This window comes from Desmodus rotundus, chromosome 7, assembly GCF_022682495.2.
Source record: "Desmodus rotundus isolate HL8 chromosome 7, HLdesRot8A.1, whole genome shotgun sequence".
NCBI classification, from domain to species: Eukaryota; Metazoa; Chordata; class Mammalia; order Chiroptera; family Phyllostomidae; genus Desmodus; species Desmodus rotundus.
Window position 1 is genome coordinate 25,173,131 of NC_071393.1, and position 19,036 is coordinate 25,192,166.

The window sequence follows — 19,036 nt, forward strand, 5'->3', positions numbered from 1 at the left end:
GGGCAGAGCACTTGGAGGAAATGTAGTGGTTTCTTCAGAGGGCGAGGCGAGGGTGAGGTGTGAAACCTTCACAGGAGTGACCAGCCCCGTGTGAGCACCCCCAGACATGGCAGTCAAGGACAGACCCAGTCTCAGACACGCAGTCTGAATAATCCTACCAACCTGTCAACCAGATACTCAAAGACCCCAGGGCTGCCACGGGTTCCTCTGGAACTGTCCCCCCCAACACACACCCACCAGAGCCACCCCCCTCTGCTCGACCCCTGAGGTGCACGACCCGAGGTGCACACCCAAGGAACCATTTGGCGCCAATGCTGGTGACGTCCCTTCACAACGCCAGCAGGGGCTGCCAACGTGGTGCACCCCGCCCCACTGCCCAGGGAGTCCAACCCCACTGGCGTCCTGACACCTGACTGTCCTTAGGTGTGCGTGTCTGCGGCCACAAAGTAGACAGGCAGTCAGGTGACTTCAGTAAATACAAGTGTGGGGTAAGGCTGGGGCTGAAGGTAGGAACTACTTTTATGAAGTCATTTGTCAAGTAAATTCAGAGGGAGTTTATTTTAACCAGCAGTAAATACCTGAGACAGGATTCCACAAACATCTACCTTTTTCTCATTTAGAAACTGTGAACTTTTCTGTGAAGTGTGACTCTAGGACCAATGACATGCAAATATCAAAGTAGCACAAACAACAGATGCAGCCTCCTTCCCGCAGGTTCCTTCCCTGCAGGCCCTCCTGCTCACCTCGGTGCCAGCTCTCTGCCCCTAGAAATCTCCCCCTTGCCTCAGCTGACTCCCCTCTGCTCCTTGTAACCCACGCTCACCGCTCTCAGCTCGCCCCGCTCTTCTTAGGAAGGCAGCTGAGAGGGTCCTTGACTTAGGACCACAAAACTGGGTTTAACACCCTGGTTCTTTGTAACTGCAACCGACAGTTGCATTTTCTCAGTTAAAACAGAGGTGGTGACTACTTTACAGGACTGCTTTAAGAACTAAATGAGGTGTCTATGAAGCCGCTGTCACCCACAAGCCACTCAGCAAGTCCCTGCTCTGCAACGTGCCTGATGACCAGCCTTCCACAGGCACCCCTCCACAGGAGGCCACCCCAGTCCTTTCCCTCCACCTCCACACTCAGACCCCATCAAGTTCCTCACTAGACTTCTACAGATGGAAGAAACATTTTTAATAATCTGGATACTCTCGAGTTAGGGAAGCCCTGTCACTGCAGAAAAGCTTTCCCACCGCCGCCCGGCTCCAATACGAAACAGGTATATATTCTTAACCACCAGTGTTTTAATTCAGTTTGACACTTGCTAGTGTCACTCCAAGCTCCCCGCCGGTAGCTTGACAGAGGCTCAGAAGGACGACACAGCCCAGATTAAATAACTTGTGTACTGAGACTGACTTCTTTTGTGGCTGGTGCTGTCTAGTACAGACACCCGCTCTCTTCCTGCCATCTCTACTCTGGAATGAAAGTCAGCAAAGTTTTAAAGAACCATATAAAAGGTATCGTAGGCTGGAGGGCCACATGGTCTCCATGGCATCTATTCAGTTCTGCCTCCAAATTGAACTCACTCACAGATAATACATAAACGAAGGGGCATGGGCTGTGTTCCAGTAAACTTTATTCACAAAACAGGTAGCCAGTCCAAGGGCTGTGTTTCGCTGACTCGTGCTCTGGAACAGAGCAGAATGTGCCATCTCTGAACTGAGTTTGTGCTGCAGAAGCAGGATTTCCGCAGCTCTCACCTCCTGCGCCCACTGACAACTCGCCCTGGCTGTGTGTGAGCAGGCTGGACGAGGACGGCCCGCAGGCGAGGATACAGACAGCAGTCGGGACCCTGATATCCCCCTTAAAGAGGTAGTGCCAAACCAACCCCCTTCCGGGGGACCCACGTAACCCCCGCTTCCTATGTCCCGCTCCCATCTCAGAGCCTCTCCATTACTGTGCAGTTATCCAGTCAGCCACCAACTTAGAAGAACCTTGCTATTCTCACATTCTGGTCAAAAGAATAATCAGTTTTTAAAAAAATAAGTTACATAAAAATTTATGGACACGAAACTCCTAACCAGACCATGAGTCACGGAGAAGACCACGAGTTAAAACATTCGATCCACATACGTCACGAGGCTTATTTGCTGCCTGTACTCTGTACTGCAAGCCCTCCCTCAGCACCCTGCTCTCAGGAGAGAACTTTGGCTGGTGTGACAATTGTGACCACACAAGTTTGAAGAGCGGCTTCTCCTGGATCAGTACAGAGCAGACCTGGAGAGAACCTTCATCAGCGCCCCCTACGTGGAGTGTGGCCGCAGAATCCCAGCCACTGCTGCCACCATCCCACCACTGGCCGTCCTTGGACAGGGGAGCTTGGAGGAAGGACGGGCCTCGCGGCCCTTCCCTTCGGCAGCAGGGCAGAGCAGGCATGGGCATTCAGGAAGCCATCTTTCTCCCAGAGTCACTGCTGTTCAGGCACCTGCTTGGGAGATGGAGCTGTGGTCACAACGACAGTGGAGACTGCCTTGGAGGAATTCGAAGCTGTTCCCTGTTGAAGATGGGACGCGGGCACAGTCTGGATGCGCACCTGTTTGCAGAGAGAGCGTCTGATCAGCAGATTGCAAACGGGCTCATCAGCTGAGAACAAACAGCAAAGGAAAGAGAGAAACCTGGTATGGCCAACAGTTCACCCCAGACCTCACCTGTGTGGCCTGACCTTGTTGCTGAAGCTGCTGCAACTGCTGGGCAGTGAGGAAACTCACAGGCTTGTTGCCAGCAATGAGCTTAGTACCCGCGGGCATGGTGGTGAGGATGATGTTGCGGCCTAACCCACCGAGGCTGTGGATGGAAAGCAGGACAGGGTGTTACCTCCCGCCCAGAATCGGGCCATGTGTGGAGGGAAAAGAGGGTGGTCTGGTGACAGTGAAAACCCCAGCATTCTGGACCGAAATGGAAACCATCTCATGAGCCGAGCTTTCCGTCGGCTTCTCTGCTTCCCGTGACGAGAGGAAAGAGCAGGCCCAAAGCTTGCCACTGCTCTCCACACCTCGGTCAGCAGGAGTAACGAATGAACAGGGCCCCAGAGAGGTGTGTGCTTTTGGTCAGAAACCCACCCCAAACAGCTGCCTTGAGACCACAGAATGACTCCCTCACACCCTTTATCCGTGTGTTAAGTCAGGGCCACTGGAAGCCCAGGCTCCCGAGTGAGCCCTCGCACCTCTGACCTGCCACACCACAGGGCGCAGGCGTTCGAGGGCAGCCCTCCCCAGCACCCGCAGTTGGGTCACCGTCTGAGCCACATTGGTCCAACCCCGTCCCAGCGGCTCCTGCCCCGTCCGTGCTTTTCTCCACAGTCTGATTCACCACCCCATCGTACTTCACTTTATTCCCTCTCCCCACTTGAGGACAGACGGCATGGATGTGTCTGTTTTAATCACTGCTCTGTCCCCAGCACCTGAAGTAGTGCCAGTTGCTCAATCAATCTTGTTGAGCACAACAGGACGTACCAAGGGAGAGCCCCCCAGAGTGCCCTGCCCAGCCCTCACTAAACAAGCACTTACTTGGCTCCGAGGTTGCCTTTGATGATGGGGGCTGTGACCACACTCTTGCCCTTCATTGGCTGGCTGATCACAGAGAGTGGAACCGTAATCCGCGTAGGCAGCTTCCCCTAGAGAGGAGGAGGACACCAGGGTATGAGACAGGAGATGAGAAACCCGAAGTCCGCGTCCGGGGCTGGACGAGCCGAGAGCCAGCACTCAGCGGCTTCCAGTCCCTTTGCCCCACGGGGTTCCCATGGCCCCGCAGTGCGGCCCAGGCAGGGCTTCATCAGCTGCCGCTGACCGGCCGCAGCTAAGGGCTCCTATGCTACACTGAGGGTCACCTGATCTGTCCTCGTCCCCTTTCATGCCGCCTAAAGCACAGTCCGTACGTAGGACTGCTCTTGTCAGGAGTAAATGTGTACCTAGACCCCAAAGGAAGACGTGGGCTCGCTGCAGCACGGTGAGCGTCTGGGCTCCTGGGGGGGCCGGGGCCTACTCCTCCGTGCGCCCCCGGCACTCGGCCCCCCACAGCTGCCTGCGGGAGTGGGAGGCGGCACACGGCCATTCACGAGTTAACTCAGGACGTGCACACCTGCTGCCCCCCTGGACTGACAGCCTTGCCGGCCCTGCCGGCTTGGGCACAGACCACATTCTCCAGGTGCTTTCTGTTTCTCCCAGAGATAAGAGGAGGTCAGTTAGGGGACATTAATCATAAACTCAACCAAGTGAAAGTCCAACCTCAAAGCTAACAAGGCCTGAGAGGAACAAAAAGTTGAAAGGCCTAGTTTTAGGGATCTCAGGGTGGCGGAGATGCGGTAATTCCATCACCGGTTTTTGGGGCTGCCTGGTTGTTTAACCCTTGGTTGGTAATACAATTTATACAGTAAAACCCTCTGATGCAAGCCCCGGCCAGGTGGCTCCGGTGATTGCAGCATCATCTCAGACACCAGAAGGTTATGGGTTTGATCTCTGGTCAAGGTATATACCTGGGCTGTGGGTTCAATCCCCAGTCGGGGCACGTATCAGAGGCAACCAACCAATGTTTCTCCCTCACGTGGACTTTTCTCTCTCCCCGCCTTTCTCTCTCTAAAATCAATACATATATCCTTGGGGGAGGATTAAAAAAATGATTCAAGATTCATAGAGAGCAGACTGACAGCTGTAGGGGGAGATGGAGGGATTGAACAGAAATGGAAAAAAAACAAACTCATGGATGCAGACACCAGTGTAGTGACTGCCGGCGGGGTGGTGCGGGGGGGAGGGTCTGGGGAAGGGGTGGAGAAGAGTACAGGGAGTAAGTGGTGATGGACAGGGACTGGAATTGAGGTGGTGACCCCACAACAGTGCACAAACGCTATGCTGTAGAACTGTGTACCTGAACCCCATATAATTTTGTTAACTAGCGTCACCCCTATTAAGTCAAGAAAAAAAATGATTCAATAAGGGTGGTTTGACAGGATGCTAAAAAAAAGGCATCAGCATGTCCTACGGGCGAGCCGGCTCTAAAGAGGCCAGGTGCTCAGGTGCAAAGCTGCGTCAGAGCGACAGCCAATCAGAAAGCGCTGAGAGATGCCGACAGGCAACAGAACAGTGCCTCCAGGTGGATTTACTTACGGTTTTATTTTGTTAATGCCTTAGTCCAGGGGTGTCAAACTCATTTTCACTGGGGGCCACATCAGCCTCAAGGTTGCCTTCAAAGGGCCGAATGTAATTTTACGACTGTATAAATGTAACTACTCCTTACCAGTGAAGCGAGGAGAGTTCGGCGCTGCTGCCGGTAGAAACAAGGTGCCGAGCCAGATAAAACAAGGCGGGCCTTGTGTTTGCCACCTATGCCTTAGTCGCTTAAACACTTTTCAGGCCACCAGTACGGCAACTGGAATCATCCCTTCGTGAACTGGCCTAACTAGCCACCTAGACAGGGAAACTCAACGCTCCCTAACCCACCTAACGCTCTCTGGTCATACAGCGCAGGGCAAAAGCAGGTTTCAGTTTTAAGTACACAAAACAGAGTTTACTCTTGTGTCTGTATTTATTCATTATTGTATTCTTTTCCACACCAACAACTGTAACCTGCTTTTGCCCCACCCTGGTATGCACCAGAGCAGAGACGGGGCTGAAGCCACCAGGTGGCAGCATTCTGTGTTGTGAGGAGGGTCCACGGGAAACCAGAGTGGGTCAGGCAGCAGCTTCCTTTCTTCCTTACTCTGGCTTCTGGGACATGAGAACCTAACTGTTTCCTTTTCAGCCACACTAAACACATCAGGGTTTGTGGGCTGGCTGGCTTTACTAACCTGCGTGTCCTCCTCCACCACTCTGGCTTCTACCCAAATTACTGGGGTTTCATTACATAGCTCATTCAGAAAAGTAAAACTATGTTTTATCCTGTCCACATAAAGATACAGAACACAGCTCCTTATCCAGAAGCCGCATGAACACACCTGTATCCAGAAACACACCTATGTTAACACGAGGATTTGGTTTATGCTAAGTGTAGCATTTCAAGTTAGTGGGGAAGGGAAAAATTAGTCAATGATGTTGGAATAATCTGAGAAACATAAAATGAGATCTCTGCCACATGCTATTCAAAAAGTTACATTTCAAATGGATTATCAGTTATACTTTTCTTAAAACTCTGAAAATATTTCATGAAAATACAAGCTAATATCCTGGGGTAAGAAGGCAAAAGACATAAAACCTAGGAACCATAAAAGCTATGTTGATAGATCGATCTAATCAGACAAAATACCCACAGAGCAAAAGGCTCCCTCTGTGCAAGGTTAAAAAATGACAGAGTGGAAGAAAGTATTTTCTGCACAAAGAATTAACACCCAGAAGATACAAAGGGTCGCCTTAAACTACGAAAATGCCAAACACCCCAGAAGAAAACTGGCAAGGATGTATTCACTGCAGGAGAGCACCGGCCAGTGTGCACAGGACTGGATGCTCGACCTCACTGAAGGTCAGGGAAACAGAAAAGAACTCGTTCACCGCCCTGGGAGCTACAGGAGGTTAAACCCCCACGGTACCCAGCGCTGGTTAGGGTAGGAGACTTGAGGATTGGACTGTAAGCTGGTGTGGTCTTTTTGGCAGCACAACTGGGCGTCTACACTTTCAAGGTGTTACCTCCATGGCCCAGCGCAGGCACCTCTGCTCCAGAAACCCACACATGCATCCATCTACTCACACATGCATGCTCACTGGGGCACCGGCTCCTGACAGGGGACAGCACCCTCCGACAGGAGAATGGCAAAAGCGCATCCCTCCTGTGGACCACCACAGTCTCGCTCAGGAGAACAGTCGGTATCTGTGGGGGAGCTAGGATGATCCCCAAGGCATGTTTTTATATAGACAAAGCAAAGCACAGAACAATATACAGACTAAGGTCTCTCTCAGGGATTTTTTTTAACTATGTGTGTATGTATAAAAACACCTGGAAGGAGGGCTAGATGGGTAAATGCCAAGATACCAACAGATATTAGCCCTCAGGAAGGGAGAACTAGAGGGTTGTGAAAGAAATTTTATATTTTACTCTAGATACTTCGGCACTGTTTTAATATTTTTTTACGAATGTATGCTGGTACTACTTTCATAAATTTGTTTCAAAAAGTCTAGTAGTAAATTAGCCTGTTCGGGTCAACTGAGGTGACAGAGAACTTCCGTTCCTGAAAAGAGGGGCTCCCTGGGCGGAAGGGCTACTCTTCACCACCATCGGTACTCACAGCCTGTGACGTGGAAACCACCGTAGTGCTGACAGGGACCTGCCGCACAGTGGAGGCTCCTGTGCCAATGCTGATGGGGGTGCTGGCTGCCCCGGAAGCCACGGCCACAGTCTTGGACACAGCAGCATTCACACTGGGCAGGGACACCGCCGAGGTATGGACAGTGCCAGACCCGCCGGCCACGGCAGAGCCCTGCTTGGCGTGGGTCGCCACTGTGATGGTCTGGCCTGCTTTGGGAGGCATCACTCCCAGGCCCTGCACGATGCGGATCGTGGCGGCTGGCTTTGCTTCTGAAGAGGCCACTGAGCTCTTCCCCTTCTGGTCTGCCACACTCACACCAAGTGCTGGCATCAAGCGAAAGGCTGAACTCGAGGCTTCTGCTGGCTTGAGGTCAGGAGTCACCTTGACCACAGTGGTACCTGTTGGCGTGACTGAAGGGGCGCTGGCGGAACTGGCCTTCGCAGGGCTGTCAGCGGCATGCACGGGATTGGAAGTGACATGTAAGGTAGCAGAGATGCCTTTGCCTGCAGTGCCACTTCCTGCTCCGAAGAGGTCCTGGGTCAGCTTGACCGTGGTGACCTGGGACTTGGCCAACGTGGCCATCATGTCCGGAGTGATCCGCAGAACTGTCTGGCCTTTGGCATCTGTGGTGATGGAAGAGGGTGGCAGACGCAATACATCCTTACCCTGGATACGAAAGTTAGTGGCTGTGAGTGGAATGCTGCTGCCTGTCTGGGGCTTCACGCCAAGCTGCCCGGTGACTGCCACCTGGGTGGGGAAGAAACAGCACTGACCAAGGGTTCGTAACGCCACGTGGGTGCAGAGCACAATCAGGCAAACCTCCCCTGCATGGGTATGAGCATTTCCTATATTTTTCTAACTTTTTACTTTTAAAAATGATAAACGTTCACAAAAGGAGAGAATAGTATGACAAATCCATGTACCTATCCCCCAGCTTCAAAGGTTATCACTTTGTCAGGCTTGTTCCATCTACCCTCTCCTGAGGTCCGGGGGCCCGAGGGGGGAGGATAAAGGACGAGTGCGAATATTTTTAAGTAAACTAATATAGAGCATTTTGCTGATCGATACTTTTATATATATCTCTAAGCTAGAAGACTTCTTAAATTAAAAAAGTAATCATGTATTATTATCTAATAGTACATATTCACATCTCCCCAGTGCTCTTAAAAACGTCCATTCCCAGTTGCGCCAACCTCCACCCTGAGAGCAGTACAGCAGTGTGGCCCAACTCCCGTACGTAACGGACGCACCCCTCCCAGCCTCAGGGACTCTCTGTCACACGAGCACTCCCCCTCTCTCCACTGGACCACTGCCACCAGAATGCAAACGTGCTGTGACACGTCCCGTCCACAAACACAACGAACCCCCGTGGCCTGCACATCTCCCTCCCCCACTCCACTCCAGCCCCAGTTCTCTGCTCTCTTCAAAAAGCCAAATCGCACTAAAAATTACCTACCTTCACTGTCTCCATTTCTCTGCCTTACATTCTCTTTTAAACATGTTCCCCAAAAGCCACCAACCCAGTGGACCCAGTCAGGTTCACGAGTTACCCACACCCAGCGAGGGGTCAATCCTAACCCTTGCTTCCCTCCCCCTCACGCACCTGGTGCCTGCGTTGACCTCAGGGGCACCTTTTCCTCTCCTGGCCTGCCTTACAGTCCCTGCACCTCAGGTAACCATCACCATTGATCCAATCACTTGAGCCAAAAGCCAGAGAGTCAATCTGGACCCCCTTCTCTCAGACCCCATATCAAACCACCAGAAAATCACAGACCTGACCCTGCACCCTGAATTTGGAACCCCTGCACTGTCACCCCCCTCGATGACCACTCACAGGAAGGCAGCACGACCTCACCCCTGGACCACGGCAACCGCCTCCAACCCGGTCTCCTGCTCCCTCTCCTAACCTCTCTAGTCCGTTCTACACAGCAGCCAGGGGCGTGCAAACCGGATCGAGCCATTCTGGCTCACAATCTCTCCACGGTTCCCTACCACGCTTGAATCAAAGTCAAAGTCTGACGTGATCTAACCCCTGGAGACCTCTCGAGAGACCGCGTTCCAACACTTCCACACGCGCGCTCATTAGGCCTCGGCTGCTACTGCTTTCCTGTCCCCCCGATATTTCTGACTCAAGGCATTTCACTTGCTCTCCAGCACCTGCAATGCGTTACCTCCAGCTCCCTGTAACATGGCACACTTTCCAACCTCATTCCCCTCTCAAATGCCACTCCCCACATGGGCCTTCTCCGGCCGCCCCAGCTGAACTGCGCACTGCACTCCACACCCCTTGCCTGCTCACTGCCGCTCACAGCCCCGCCAGCCCCGCCCTGGAGTACCCGTTTGCCCCCTGGCTCTGCGGGAATACAAGCCCCACGAAGGAGGGACTTAGTCTGTGCAACATACTACTAAATCCCCAGTATTTTCGACAGTGCCTGGCACACACAAAGTACTCAATAAATACTTAATGAAAGAAATGTTACTTTATCACTACATGGCCCCATTCCACCTGTAAAAAGGGATGGAAGTGCCTGGTCCACGGTGCTATTAAGTTCCTTACAGCCACGACACAGTTAGCGCAGCGCAGGCGCTAGCTGCTATTCTGCCTGACAGTTCTTTGAGGTTCCATGGCTGGCCTCGCATAGTCACAACCAAGAAAGGACAAGTACAGTCTTCTACCAGCGGTGAACTGAAACGCCAGTGAAGCATGTAATGTTACACCGAAGACTTTAACTTAATTCATGGAGAGTCTCCTCCCAATTCAGAAACTCAGCTGCTACGTATGAACTAGACGGAAAGGGGCAGTGGAAACCTCTCTGGCAGCTGCAGAGCCTGCACTGCCCTTGGCGGGAAGGCGTACTTGAAACGCCTGTGAGCTGAGGGTCAGAAACCCCTGATCACGGAGACCTCCGCTGTCCTCTGCTTCAGGACAAAGAGGTCGGGCCCCACCCACCTGCTTGATAATGTTCTGTCCACTGACATTCTGAATGACGGTGGCTGTGGAAGCACTCGGAGCAGAGGTCCCAGGAGAACTCGTGGCGGGCTTGCTCGCAGGGCTGGCTGTGGCAGGGAGGCTTGTCACCGTGAGCCCCGTCTGCCCGGGCCCCGGCCGCTGCACGGTGGCCGCTGCTGTCTGGGCTTTGACTGGAACGGTGGCCATTACCGTCTAGTTCAGAGCATGAGGCCAAGAGCTTAATCAGACACTAAGACGCAGACCGGCATGCCACCCCCCAGGGGTGTGCCTCTGCAGGCACTTCTCATCTAACAGGGCTCCCGCGCACCAGTCTCTAAAACAGCATGTGAAGTCCCTTCGCTTGGGTAGCACACCTTTCATGTTCAGAATGACTCCACACGTAACACCCCATCCCTACATACTGCGGGCAAACAGTATGCCCCTGTATAGTACAGGACGCTGGGGCAGAAGACTTCTCTCGAAAATTGCACGGCTACGTCTAGAGGCACATCAGACAGGGCCTGAGATTTAGGAGCACAGGCCTGGATTTCACACCACCTCCACGAGGGACCTAATATTATAATGCTGGGTAAATCACCAAGCTTCTCGGTTCTCATCTGCAATGTGTAAAGTAGAACTCCTGAAAACTCTTACTCAGCTGTGAACATTAAATGAGTTGTGTGATAAAGACCGTCATCAGGGGACATAGCATAAGGCCCCTCAGTCCTCATCCAGACTGCCCACCACGCTCACAGCCCACCTTGGGGTCTGCTGTCCCTGTTTACCTGGGGCACAACTTTGGTCTGCGTAGCAGTGGCTGGAATGCGAATCTGAGGTCCTGCTGGATTCGGTGGCAGTGTCTGTGCTGGCCCGGCTGACTGCTGAGTCACAGCAGGAAGGTTAGACTGGGCCACCACCCGCACCTGGGGCAGGCCAGCCGAGCCAGAGTGGCCCACAACCCGGGCCGCGGCCTGAGAGCTGGGTGGAGTCTGACTGGAGGCCGGGGAGAGCATCGTTCCCAGCTGTGGCATTGTTGGTGACGACACCAGAAGAACACTAGGAGGAAACGGGGGGCAATGATAACTAACCAATTCAGGACATGCACACAAGAGGGCTTCGGAGGGAGAAAGCTAGAGAAGGAAGAGAGGAGCTTACCCGGAGCTAGACTTAGCTGGTTCCGAGACAGGAACGGGGCCGCTTTTGTTGACCACCGAAACTGGCGGAGGGGAGATAGGAGTGGCGGGCAAAGCTGGAGTGGTGGGGGTCACAGGTGTGACTGGGGTGGGAGGCATGCTGGAGTCACTGAGGCTCATCTGGCTCTGCTCAGAAGGGCCACTGCTGAGGACCTTCATTGAACTCTCCTTGCTACTGGATTTCTGTACGTAGAAGGTGAAGAGAAATTCACGTGCAGACTTAACAAAGGCACGCTCAAGGGAGGCAGGGCCCACGGTTCCTGACACGCTGAGCTATGGGAAGGCCTCACTGCCACCTTCCCTGGCACCACTAAGCCAGGCGCTCTGAGGGAGTCACTTACCACCTTAGATGAGGGCTTAGGTTTTTGCTGAAGGGCTTTTCTGGCTTTAGCTGCCGCTGCTTGTGCTTGGTGAATCCGCTCTACAAACGAGAGAGATGCTTCAGCGGTAGTTTAACCTCAGCACAGTGAGAAGGGGGGTTCCATTAAGAGCCCAGGCTTCGCTGGGGGCTAGGGCCTGCTTATATGCCACTGAAAAGCATCCTGGAACTGGGGCAGAAAGTCAGGAGCAACCCTACACCAGCTGGACGCTGCCCAGAGGCCTCACACACCGAATTCTTCCTCGCTCCTGTCACGATGCAGGTAGATCCACAGCTTCCGTCCAATGTCGTATTTCACGCACGGGTCTTTTTCATAATGCAGGCGATCCAGTGCACCGCTCACGACTGTATTCACCTAGGAACCAGAAGCGTGGGGACAAGGGACAAGTCAGACTCAGACACCGGAGAAAAGCTGAGTGTAGTCACAGTTGCTGAACTGATCCCGTCTCAGCGGCAGGGCAGCATTCCCAAAAGCTCACGGGGGATCACATGCCCGAACACGAAACACTAAGATTCCCGAAAGACTGAGCTGCTGTCCAGAAGGTGACGATGACCTTAGACCCTTGGAAGCGGCAAGAGAGCTCAGAGTCAACTTTGTGCTCCACTAGCAGTAAGGGTCTCAGGTTATCACTCTTCACCTGCCTTAGCACACCCTTCTTTCCTCTTCTTTCGGTTTTTAAAAATTTATGTTACTGTATATTTCCTGTCAACATTTCTGAATTCCTTTCTGGAGCAAACCAAAGATAGCCTCTTCTCTGTCCTACCTGAGTGCTGGTGACATCTGGAGCGAGAAACTGGGAGTCCTTGAGCAATTCACAGATCTCTGCTCGTGTGCCTTCCCCATTAGGCAGCCGAGCCGCCGCGTCTCGAACTGGTGGCACGAGGAAAGGAAGAGTCCATGAGTCGAGCAGGGTTGCTGCTGAGGAACCCTTCCTCTCCCGCTCAGCTGAGGAAGTGCCCCAGGTTTCCCCACCTCACCTGGCCACAGCATGGGGCCACACTGCCCTCTAGGGGCAGGCCCCTATACACTCATCACCCTTTCAGCCGAGACTGAACGTGACCCCTTAGGACCATGATAAACTAAGGTACAAAACCGTGTATTGTTAGTGCCGTGTTGTTGTGGGAGAAATCGGATGCTTTCTTGGCACATGACAGTTGTCACAGACACCTCAAAATATCATTTCCATGCATCACTATTTGGAAATTACAGGAGTTTTAAGACCTGCTGCTAGATCTTGTCATTTAATATCATAAAAATATGTAGTATTTCTGCACAAGAAATTGGTTTTAATATTTTGATAACTCTTTTCACATGACTGGTTCCTCCTGAAACCCTACATATTGTATTTTGTGCATTTAAAGACCCAGTTCCGAGAAGAAGCCCACAGGTTTCACCAGGCTCATGACATGCAGACAGGCTGAAAACCTCACGTTTAAAGAACTCGAGTCTGGAGGAAGCCGATCCCTATACTCGTGCTAACTGCTACCTGCGAACAATGCCTGCAAGAAAACAGACTGGAGTGCAGACGTCAGGGAAGAAACACTAATTCCAGATGAACCTCTGGGGGCAGAAGCCCCCTCCCAAACTCCAAAGCCTCCTAAAGCTACACCTGGCCCTCAGAGCTCTCCCGTGTGTGCGGTTGGGGGTGGGGGCAGACAGTAAGTGCAGCTGGCTCGAGAAGGAAAGCGATGGTACCCAGTGACAGGATGGTGACATAGGCAGGCCGGTCGGAGCGCAGCAGGGAGTGCTCCCGCGCCTTGTTGAGGGAGGTCTCCTTGTCAAACACGCCCTTCACGGGCCCCACCACGGACTCAAAGCCGTGCATGCGGAAGGTGAACGCCTTATGGGGCTGGCTGTACCTGTAGCGCTCCTGTCAAGAGAAAGGGACAAGGCTTGTAGGTCAGAATCAGTGCACTTCTCTCCACAAAAGGGTCAACCTGGAGAGACCACACGAGAAGCAAACAGGCTACTCCAACTAGGAATACTGAGCCACCTACAGTTGGGAAGTATGCTCCCCAAAGCCCGAGCCACTGGCCAAGGGACAAAAAGGTAAATATAAGTGTGTTTTACTAGCTAGAGGAAAAGGTCATCAAAACATTTCTCACCCCCTTTCCTTATACCATTTCTGCCCCCAACACACAACCCAACCAACAGAACACCTAAGGCTGCAGGTGTGAATTTCCTCTGAGAAAGTGGACCCAAGAAGAGCCGGCCTGCATGGCCTCCCTGGGTATTTCTTACCTGCTCCTGAAAAACTCGTTTTTCCTCCCCGGTACTGGGCCGCACCACATAGTCAGTTCTTCTAGAACACAAAGAATTTGGGGGAATCTAAAAAAGCTGAGCTCACAAAAGCAGGGAGTAGAGCTATAGTTTTACCAGGGGCTGGCAAACGGGGGAAACGGGCAGACGGGGGTCGAAGGGCACAGACTCGCAGCTGGGAGACGAGTAAGGCCCGGACTCCGGTGCACGGCACACTGACCGCAGGCAGCAGAGCTGTTTGTTCCACAGCTGGGACCTGCTGAGACCGTACCCATTCCCACCACACCCCCCCCAAAATCAGTACTTATGTGAGGCGATGCATGTGTTAACCTTACTTTGGCAGTCACTTCACAATATACACATGCATCCAATCAACACAACATTATATGTTGATTATATCTCAGCGGAGCTGAGGGAAAAGACAGGGGACCACCCCAGACTGGAAAGTCAGGTGAGATGCGGTGACACAAAGAGCTCAGGACCAGGCCTAGAGGTCAAGTGACCCGCATTCTCGCCTCGGTTCTGTCCCTAACCTTCAGCCAGCCACTTCACCTCTTGCCTCAACTTCTTTCTAGGTAAACCGAGGAAGGTGGATTGGATGAATCACTACAAGTGGGTCCTGAAGGAGGGGAGCCGCGTTGAACGGCGGGAGCGTGCGGCCCTCCTGAGGCACGCCGAGGCAGGTGAGAACCGGCGCACCTCTAGGATCTCTAGCGCCCATCGCAGCTCTAACACGCTAAGAACTGTGAGAGCAACCAGGGCAGTAACGTGAACTAGGGTTCACAGGCCACCCCCCACTGCTAGAGGGTCATACTCACACCCGAGGGACAGGTGTTGTGGCATCTGCGCCGTCTTCATGCTCTTGCTGGAGAAAAGCACAACGTGAACAGGTAAATGGACTAAAGAATTCTGGCTAACATAAGGGCTCTGGAAACCCAATGGGAAAAGTCTGCTGTCTTTAAAAACCATACCTTACAGAACGCCTGGTCTTTGGTTTCTAGCCACAGCTGGAAGAGTGCAGCTAATTCCTTTTCATTATCTTGGGACTGGCCTATCAGAAGAATTAAAAGACAAAAAATAATAATAAAGCAAATTAAGGTGCTGCTCAGAATCTCCCCTTCTCCTTACTTGCTGTGCTTCTGCCAGAGGAAGCAGCTCTCGGGACCTGCAGCCATGGCCCTCTGCACACACTACCCACTCAGCCTGTACCGCTTCCGCCGCTGGCTGCCTGGACCACCCCTTCTCGGTGTTCCCCAACTACATCACTCACTCAGTAAGTATTTGCTGACAGACAATGAGTGCTGGTGAGGATGTGGAGAAAAGGGAACCCCAGTGCACGGTCGGTGGGAATGCAGACTGGTGCGGCCACTGTGGAAAACAGTGGTAAATTTCCTCAAAAAACTAAAAATGAAACTGCCTTTTGATACAGTGATTCCACTGCAGTGAGTGTACCCTAAGAATCTTGAAACACCAATTCCAAAGAACTCATGCACCCCAATGTTCATAGCAGCACTATATACAAGAGCCAAGTGCTGGAAACAGCCTAAGTGACACTGTCAGTAGACGAGTGGATCAAAACACCCTGGTACATTTACACAATGGAATACTGCGCAGCAGAAGGAAAGAAGGAGCTTATACCCTTTGCAACAGCATGGATGGAACGGAGAATATTATACTACGTGAAGTAAGCCAGGCGGTGAAAGACAAACACCATATGACCTCACTTTATAAGGGGAATCTAATGAACAAAATAAAGTAAAAAGCAAAATAGAACCAGAGGCATGGAAACAGGGAACAGACTGGCAGTGGCTGGGGATGGGGCATGGAAATGGTGGAAAGAAGGGGAAGGAAGTAGTCAAAAAACATGCATGAATGACCCACAGACACGGACAATGGTGAGCAGACTGACTGTGGGAGTAGGGGCGGGCTGGGTGGAGGAGGGCAAAGGGGGAAAAATTAGGACAACTATAATGAAATAACAGTAAATAGATAAAAAATAAAATAAAAAATATTTGCTGAGCAGCCTCTATGTGCCACAGTGCGCGCTAGGTTAGGGTCATTCCCTCATGAAGTTTACAGGCAAGCGAGGAAAGAGCACATAACGAATCAAGTCTGAAAGCGGCAGGTGTCTCAAAGGGTGTGATGAGAACTTACCCTAGGAAAGTTATCCTGTCCTTGGCGGGGTGTGGCGGTGATGGTTAGAAAAGGCTCCTTCTGGCTAATGAGGGCACAAAGGCACCGCCCGCAGGGCCCAGCAACAAGGACGCCCAACGGCAGGAGAAAAGCCAGACTCCCCTTGCCCTGCCCAGCACGAGACAAGCACTTTGCCCGTGTCCTCCTCTGCTATCACTTGGTTCAGACTCCTGCTGTGGCACTTGTCACATGATGGTACCTATGTCTTCTGCCCAGACTAGCAGCCTGCCCAGGTCTGCTGGGTGAAGAAGGCACTGGCCAGGGCCTGGCCTTCTCCAAGGCTGCTGAGATGACCTCACCAGGTGCCCCACCTATTGTCACTAGCCAGTGCACAACACCACCACCCCAGAAAGCTCGGGGCTTTCATACCCTGCGCCACTCCTCGCGACTCCCACTCTGCTGTCTAGAAACTCGACCTTGTAATAAGTTTTCCTACAGCCACTTCTTCCCGCAACACTCCCTCCACTTCCTTGTTCAGTGTTTTGCTGCCGTGGGATGTGCTGGCTATTTATTCCCCCACAGCCATGCCCCTCAGAGCTGAGGTCCGCTCTCAACCCCGTAACTATCTCTCTCCAACTCTTCTGAAACACCAAAATAAAACAAAAGCCAGGTCCCTACAGCTCTTACCACCCCCTCGCAGGTACTTCCCAGTCCCTCCTCCCCACGGCAAGCTGGCCTACCTTGCTCCTCACCTGCCCACGCCCCACCAGCCTGCTGGGAAACAACCACACCCACACGGATGGCCCGTCCAACACCCTGGTCCTTGGTTCTGTGACCTCAGAGACCTCCTGCCTCCACCCCACCCCAGACACTCATTCCTACAACCAGCTGGACTCTGTCATTATCTCCAACTCCATCTTCCCAATGCCCGAGCCAGTGTTTCTCAACCCTGGCTATACATAAGAATCACCTGGGAACTTGTAAAATACCCAGGCTCGGACCCCACCCAAACAATCAGAAGGTCCGTGGGGAAAGCCTAGGCATCAGCATTTTTCAGAAGTTCCCTCCTGAATGCAGTATATGGCCAGGGCTGAGACCCTTTATACTAATCCACACATTCTGCCTCCGGACCCCCATCACCGAGACTTCATCCTTGCTTACCTCCTCCCACCAAAGCACTACCTGGACTCAACAGAACTGCTCATCCACTCCTCCAATCCCATCAGCCGCCTTCCTTCACACGGCCCTCCCTGTGCGGTCTACAGCCATCATTGCCACCCTTGCCGACACAGTACTACCTACCACCTCTGCTCTTCTGTCGGCACCACTCCCATCTACACGACCCACATGTCCCAAGCCCCAGCTCAGACAGCTGAGGGCTGCCCAAGAAACACGCAAAAGAAGTACAGAATGCCACTACCAATGGATGACAAGCAGTCTCCACTGGCCCAGCAATGCCCGGCCCTCTGATGTCGTCTCTGGTCAGGCTGCTTTTCCATGCTCCGCACCGCCTACTTCCCCACTCTTCTCAGCTCCCCTCTCATGCACAACAGACGACCTCACCTCTCTCACCTACCACTTTAACAGCAAAGCCGCAGTACTAAACCCCCTCAGGGTTCCAACAATAAAACCTACAAAGCCTACTGCCCTGAGCCCATCGTTTCCACCCATTACAAGAAGTGTGAGGCCATCTCAAGCCAATCCCTTCACCCCTTCTCAGGAATTCACATAGTCGATTTTCCCTTCGCTTCCACATCTGCAACCTTTCTTCCCACTGTACCCTTTCCATCAACGCTCGGGCTCACCCAAAATTTCCTCTCCTGGCCACCAGTTCCTGTACTATCCTCCCCTCTCCGGCTACACCTCTAGAAAGTTGTTTAGACGGTCAACAAAAATTCTACACAGAGTCCCTTTAAAACGGAGCGGGCACTGCCGCGCTGGAGCACTGCCCTGCACCTCTGCTGCCTCACATCTTCGGAATGTTACAACTGGGCAAAATAACCTTTGGCCTGGGCCTAAGCAACCTTGTTTCCCAAAAACTGTTTGCAAAGATAACAAGACAGCAGTCGTTATGACTACTGGACTGATGACTGCCAGTTACTGTTGCTAAGTTAGCTTATCTGAACCAAAGGAAGGTCGACCCTCCTTCTATTGATAGGATTGCCCCCCCTCTTTTCTCATAAATACTCATTGCTCTCGTTTCCTAACTGGAACATTATCTGGGCTTCTGCCTGAATCAGTGCTTCCCAAATAGCTATTCCTTTTCTTGATCTCAAATCAATGCTTGTTGCTCTCACTTCGAAAGGCTTTTATGTTTAGTTTAACAAGATCCACCATCTCTTCAACCAGTGTGTACAGGTAAATGTTTAACTGGCTGCAAAGAAGGGAGCCCTGACTGGGAACATTTGCAGATTTCCACGGTGCACGTCAAGGGTCAGCTAACCGGCCACCTGTTTTTGTAAACCAAGTTTCACGGGCACACAGCCAGGTCTGTTCATTTACATACTGTCCACGGCTTCTTTGCACTGTGATGCCAAGGCCGAACAGATGAAACAGAGAGCATCTGGCCCACAAACTTAAAACACTTAGCATCTGGCTCTGTCACGTTCGCCACCCCTGGCATACGGGCCCCACTGTGGCTGATGTCAAGCCCCCAGCCCGAGAGAGGAAGGAGCTGCGGTCAGCTATCACAGGTCGCCTTCAGCTCGCCACTGTCCTTAACGTGCGTCATTCTGATAAGGCATCACTCTTACAAGAAATTCATCATTTCTTCCAGGCCCACAAATCCAGTCTTTATCTTACTAAACCTTTTAGAAACAGTCAGGGCTAATGACCACTGCCCAGTTGG

The 19,036-nt window shown here is 52.4% G+C and overlaps 1 protein-coding gene across 10 annotated transcripts in view; it reads right to left on the reverse strand.

Annotated features, from left to right (window-relative positions):
- Positions 1–478: 478 nt before the first annotated feature.
- NFRKB (nuclear factor related to kappaB binding protein) overlaps positions 479–19,036 on the reverse strand; it is a 34,969-nt gene continuing 16,411 nt past the window's right edge. For 9 of the 10 annotated variants that reach the window (XM_024557130.3, XM_045192701.3, XM_045192695.3 and 6 more), the window contains 14 exons: positions 15,027–15,106; positions 14,874–14,920; positions 14,038–14,098; positions 13,492–13,666; positions 12,560–12,666; positions 12,027–12,150; positions 11,758–11,837; positions 11,379–11,599; positions 11,009–11,279; positions 10,224–10,436; positions 7,253–8,020; positions 3,552–3,658; positions 2,694–2,829; positions 479–2,578 (listed from right to left, as the gene is read on the reverse strand). In XM_024557130.3, the coding sequence (XP_024412898.2) occupies positions 2,453–2,578; positions 2,694–2,829; positions 3,552–3,658; positions 7,253–8,020; positions 10,224–10,436; positions 11,009–11,279; positions 11,379–11,599; positions 11,758–11,837; positions 12,027–12,150; positions 12,560–12,666; positions 13,492–13,666; positions 14,038–14,098; positions 14,874–14,920; positions 15,027–15,106 (2,516 nt within the window). In that variant the 3' untranslated portion in view covers positions 479–2,452. The remainder of the gene's footprint in view (positions 2,579–2,693; positions 2,830–3,551; positions 3,659–7,252; positions 8,021–10,223; positions 10,437–11,008; positions 11,280–11,378; positions 11,600–11,757; positions 11,838–12,026; positions 12,151–12,559; positions 12,667–13,491; positions 13,667–14,037; positions 14,099–14,873; positions 14,921–15,026; positions 15,107–19,036) is intronic. The other variant, XM_071221916.1, reaches the window with a different exon arrangement.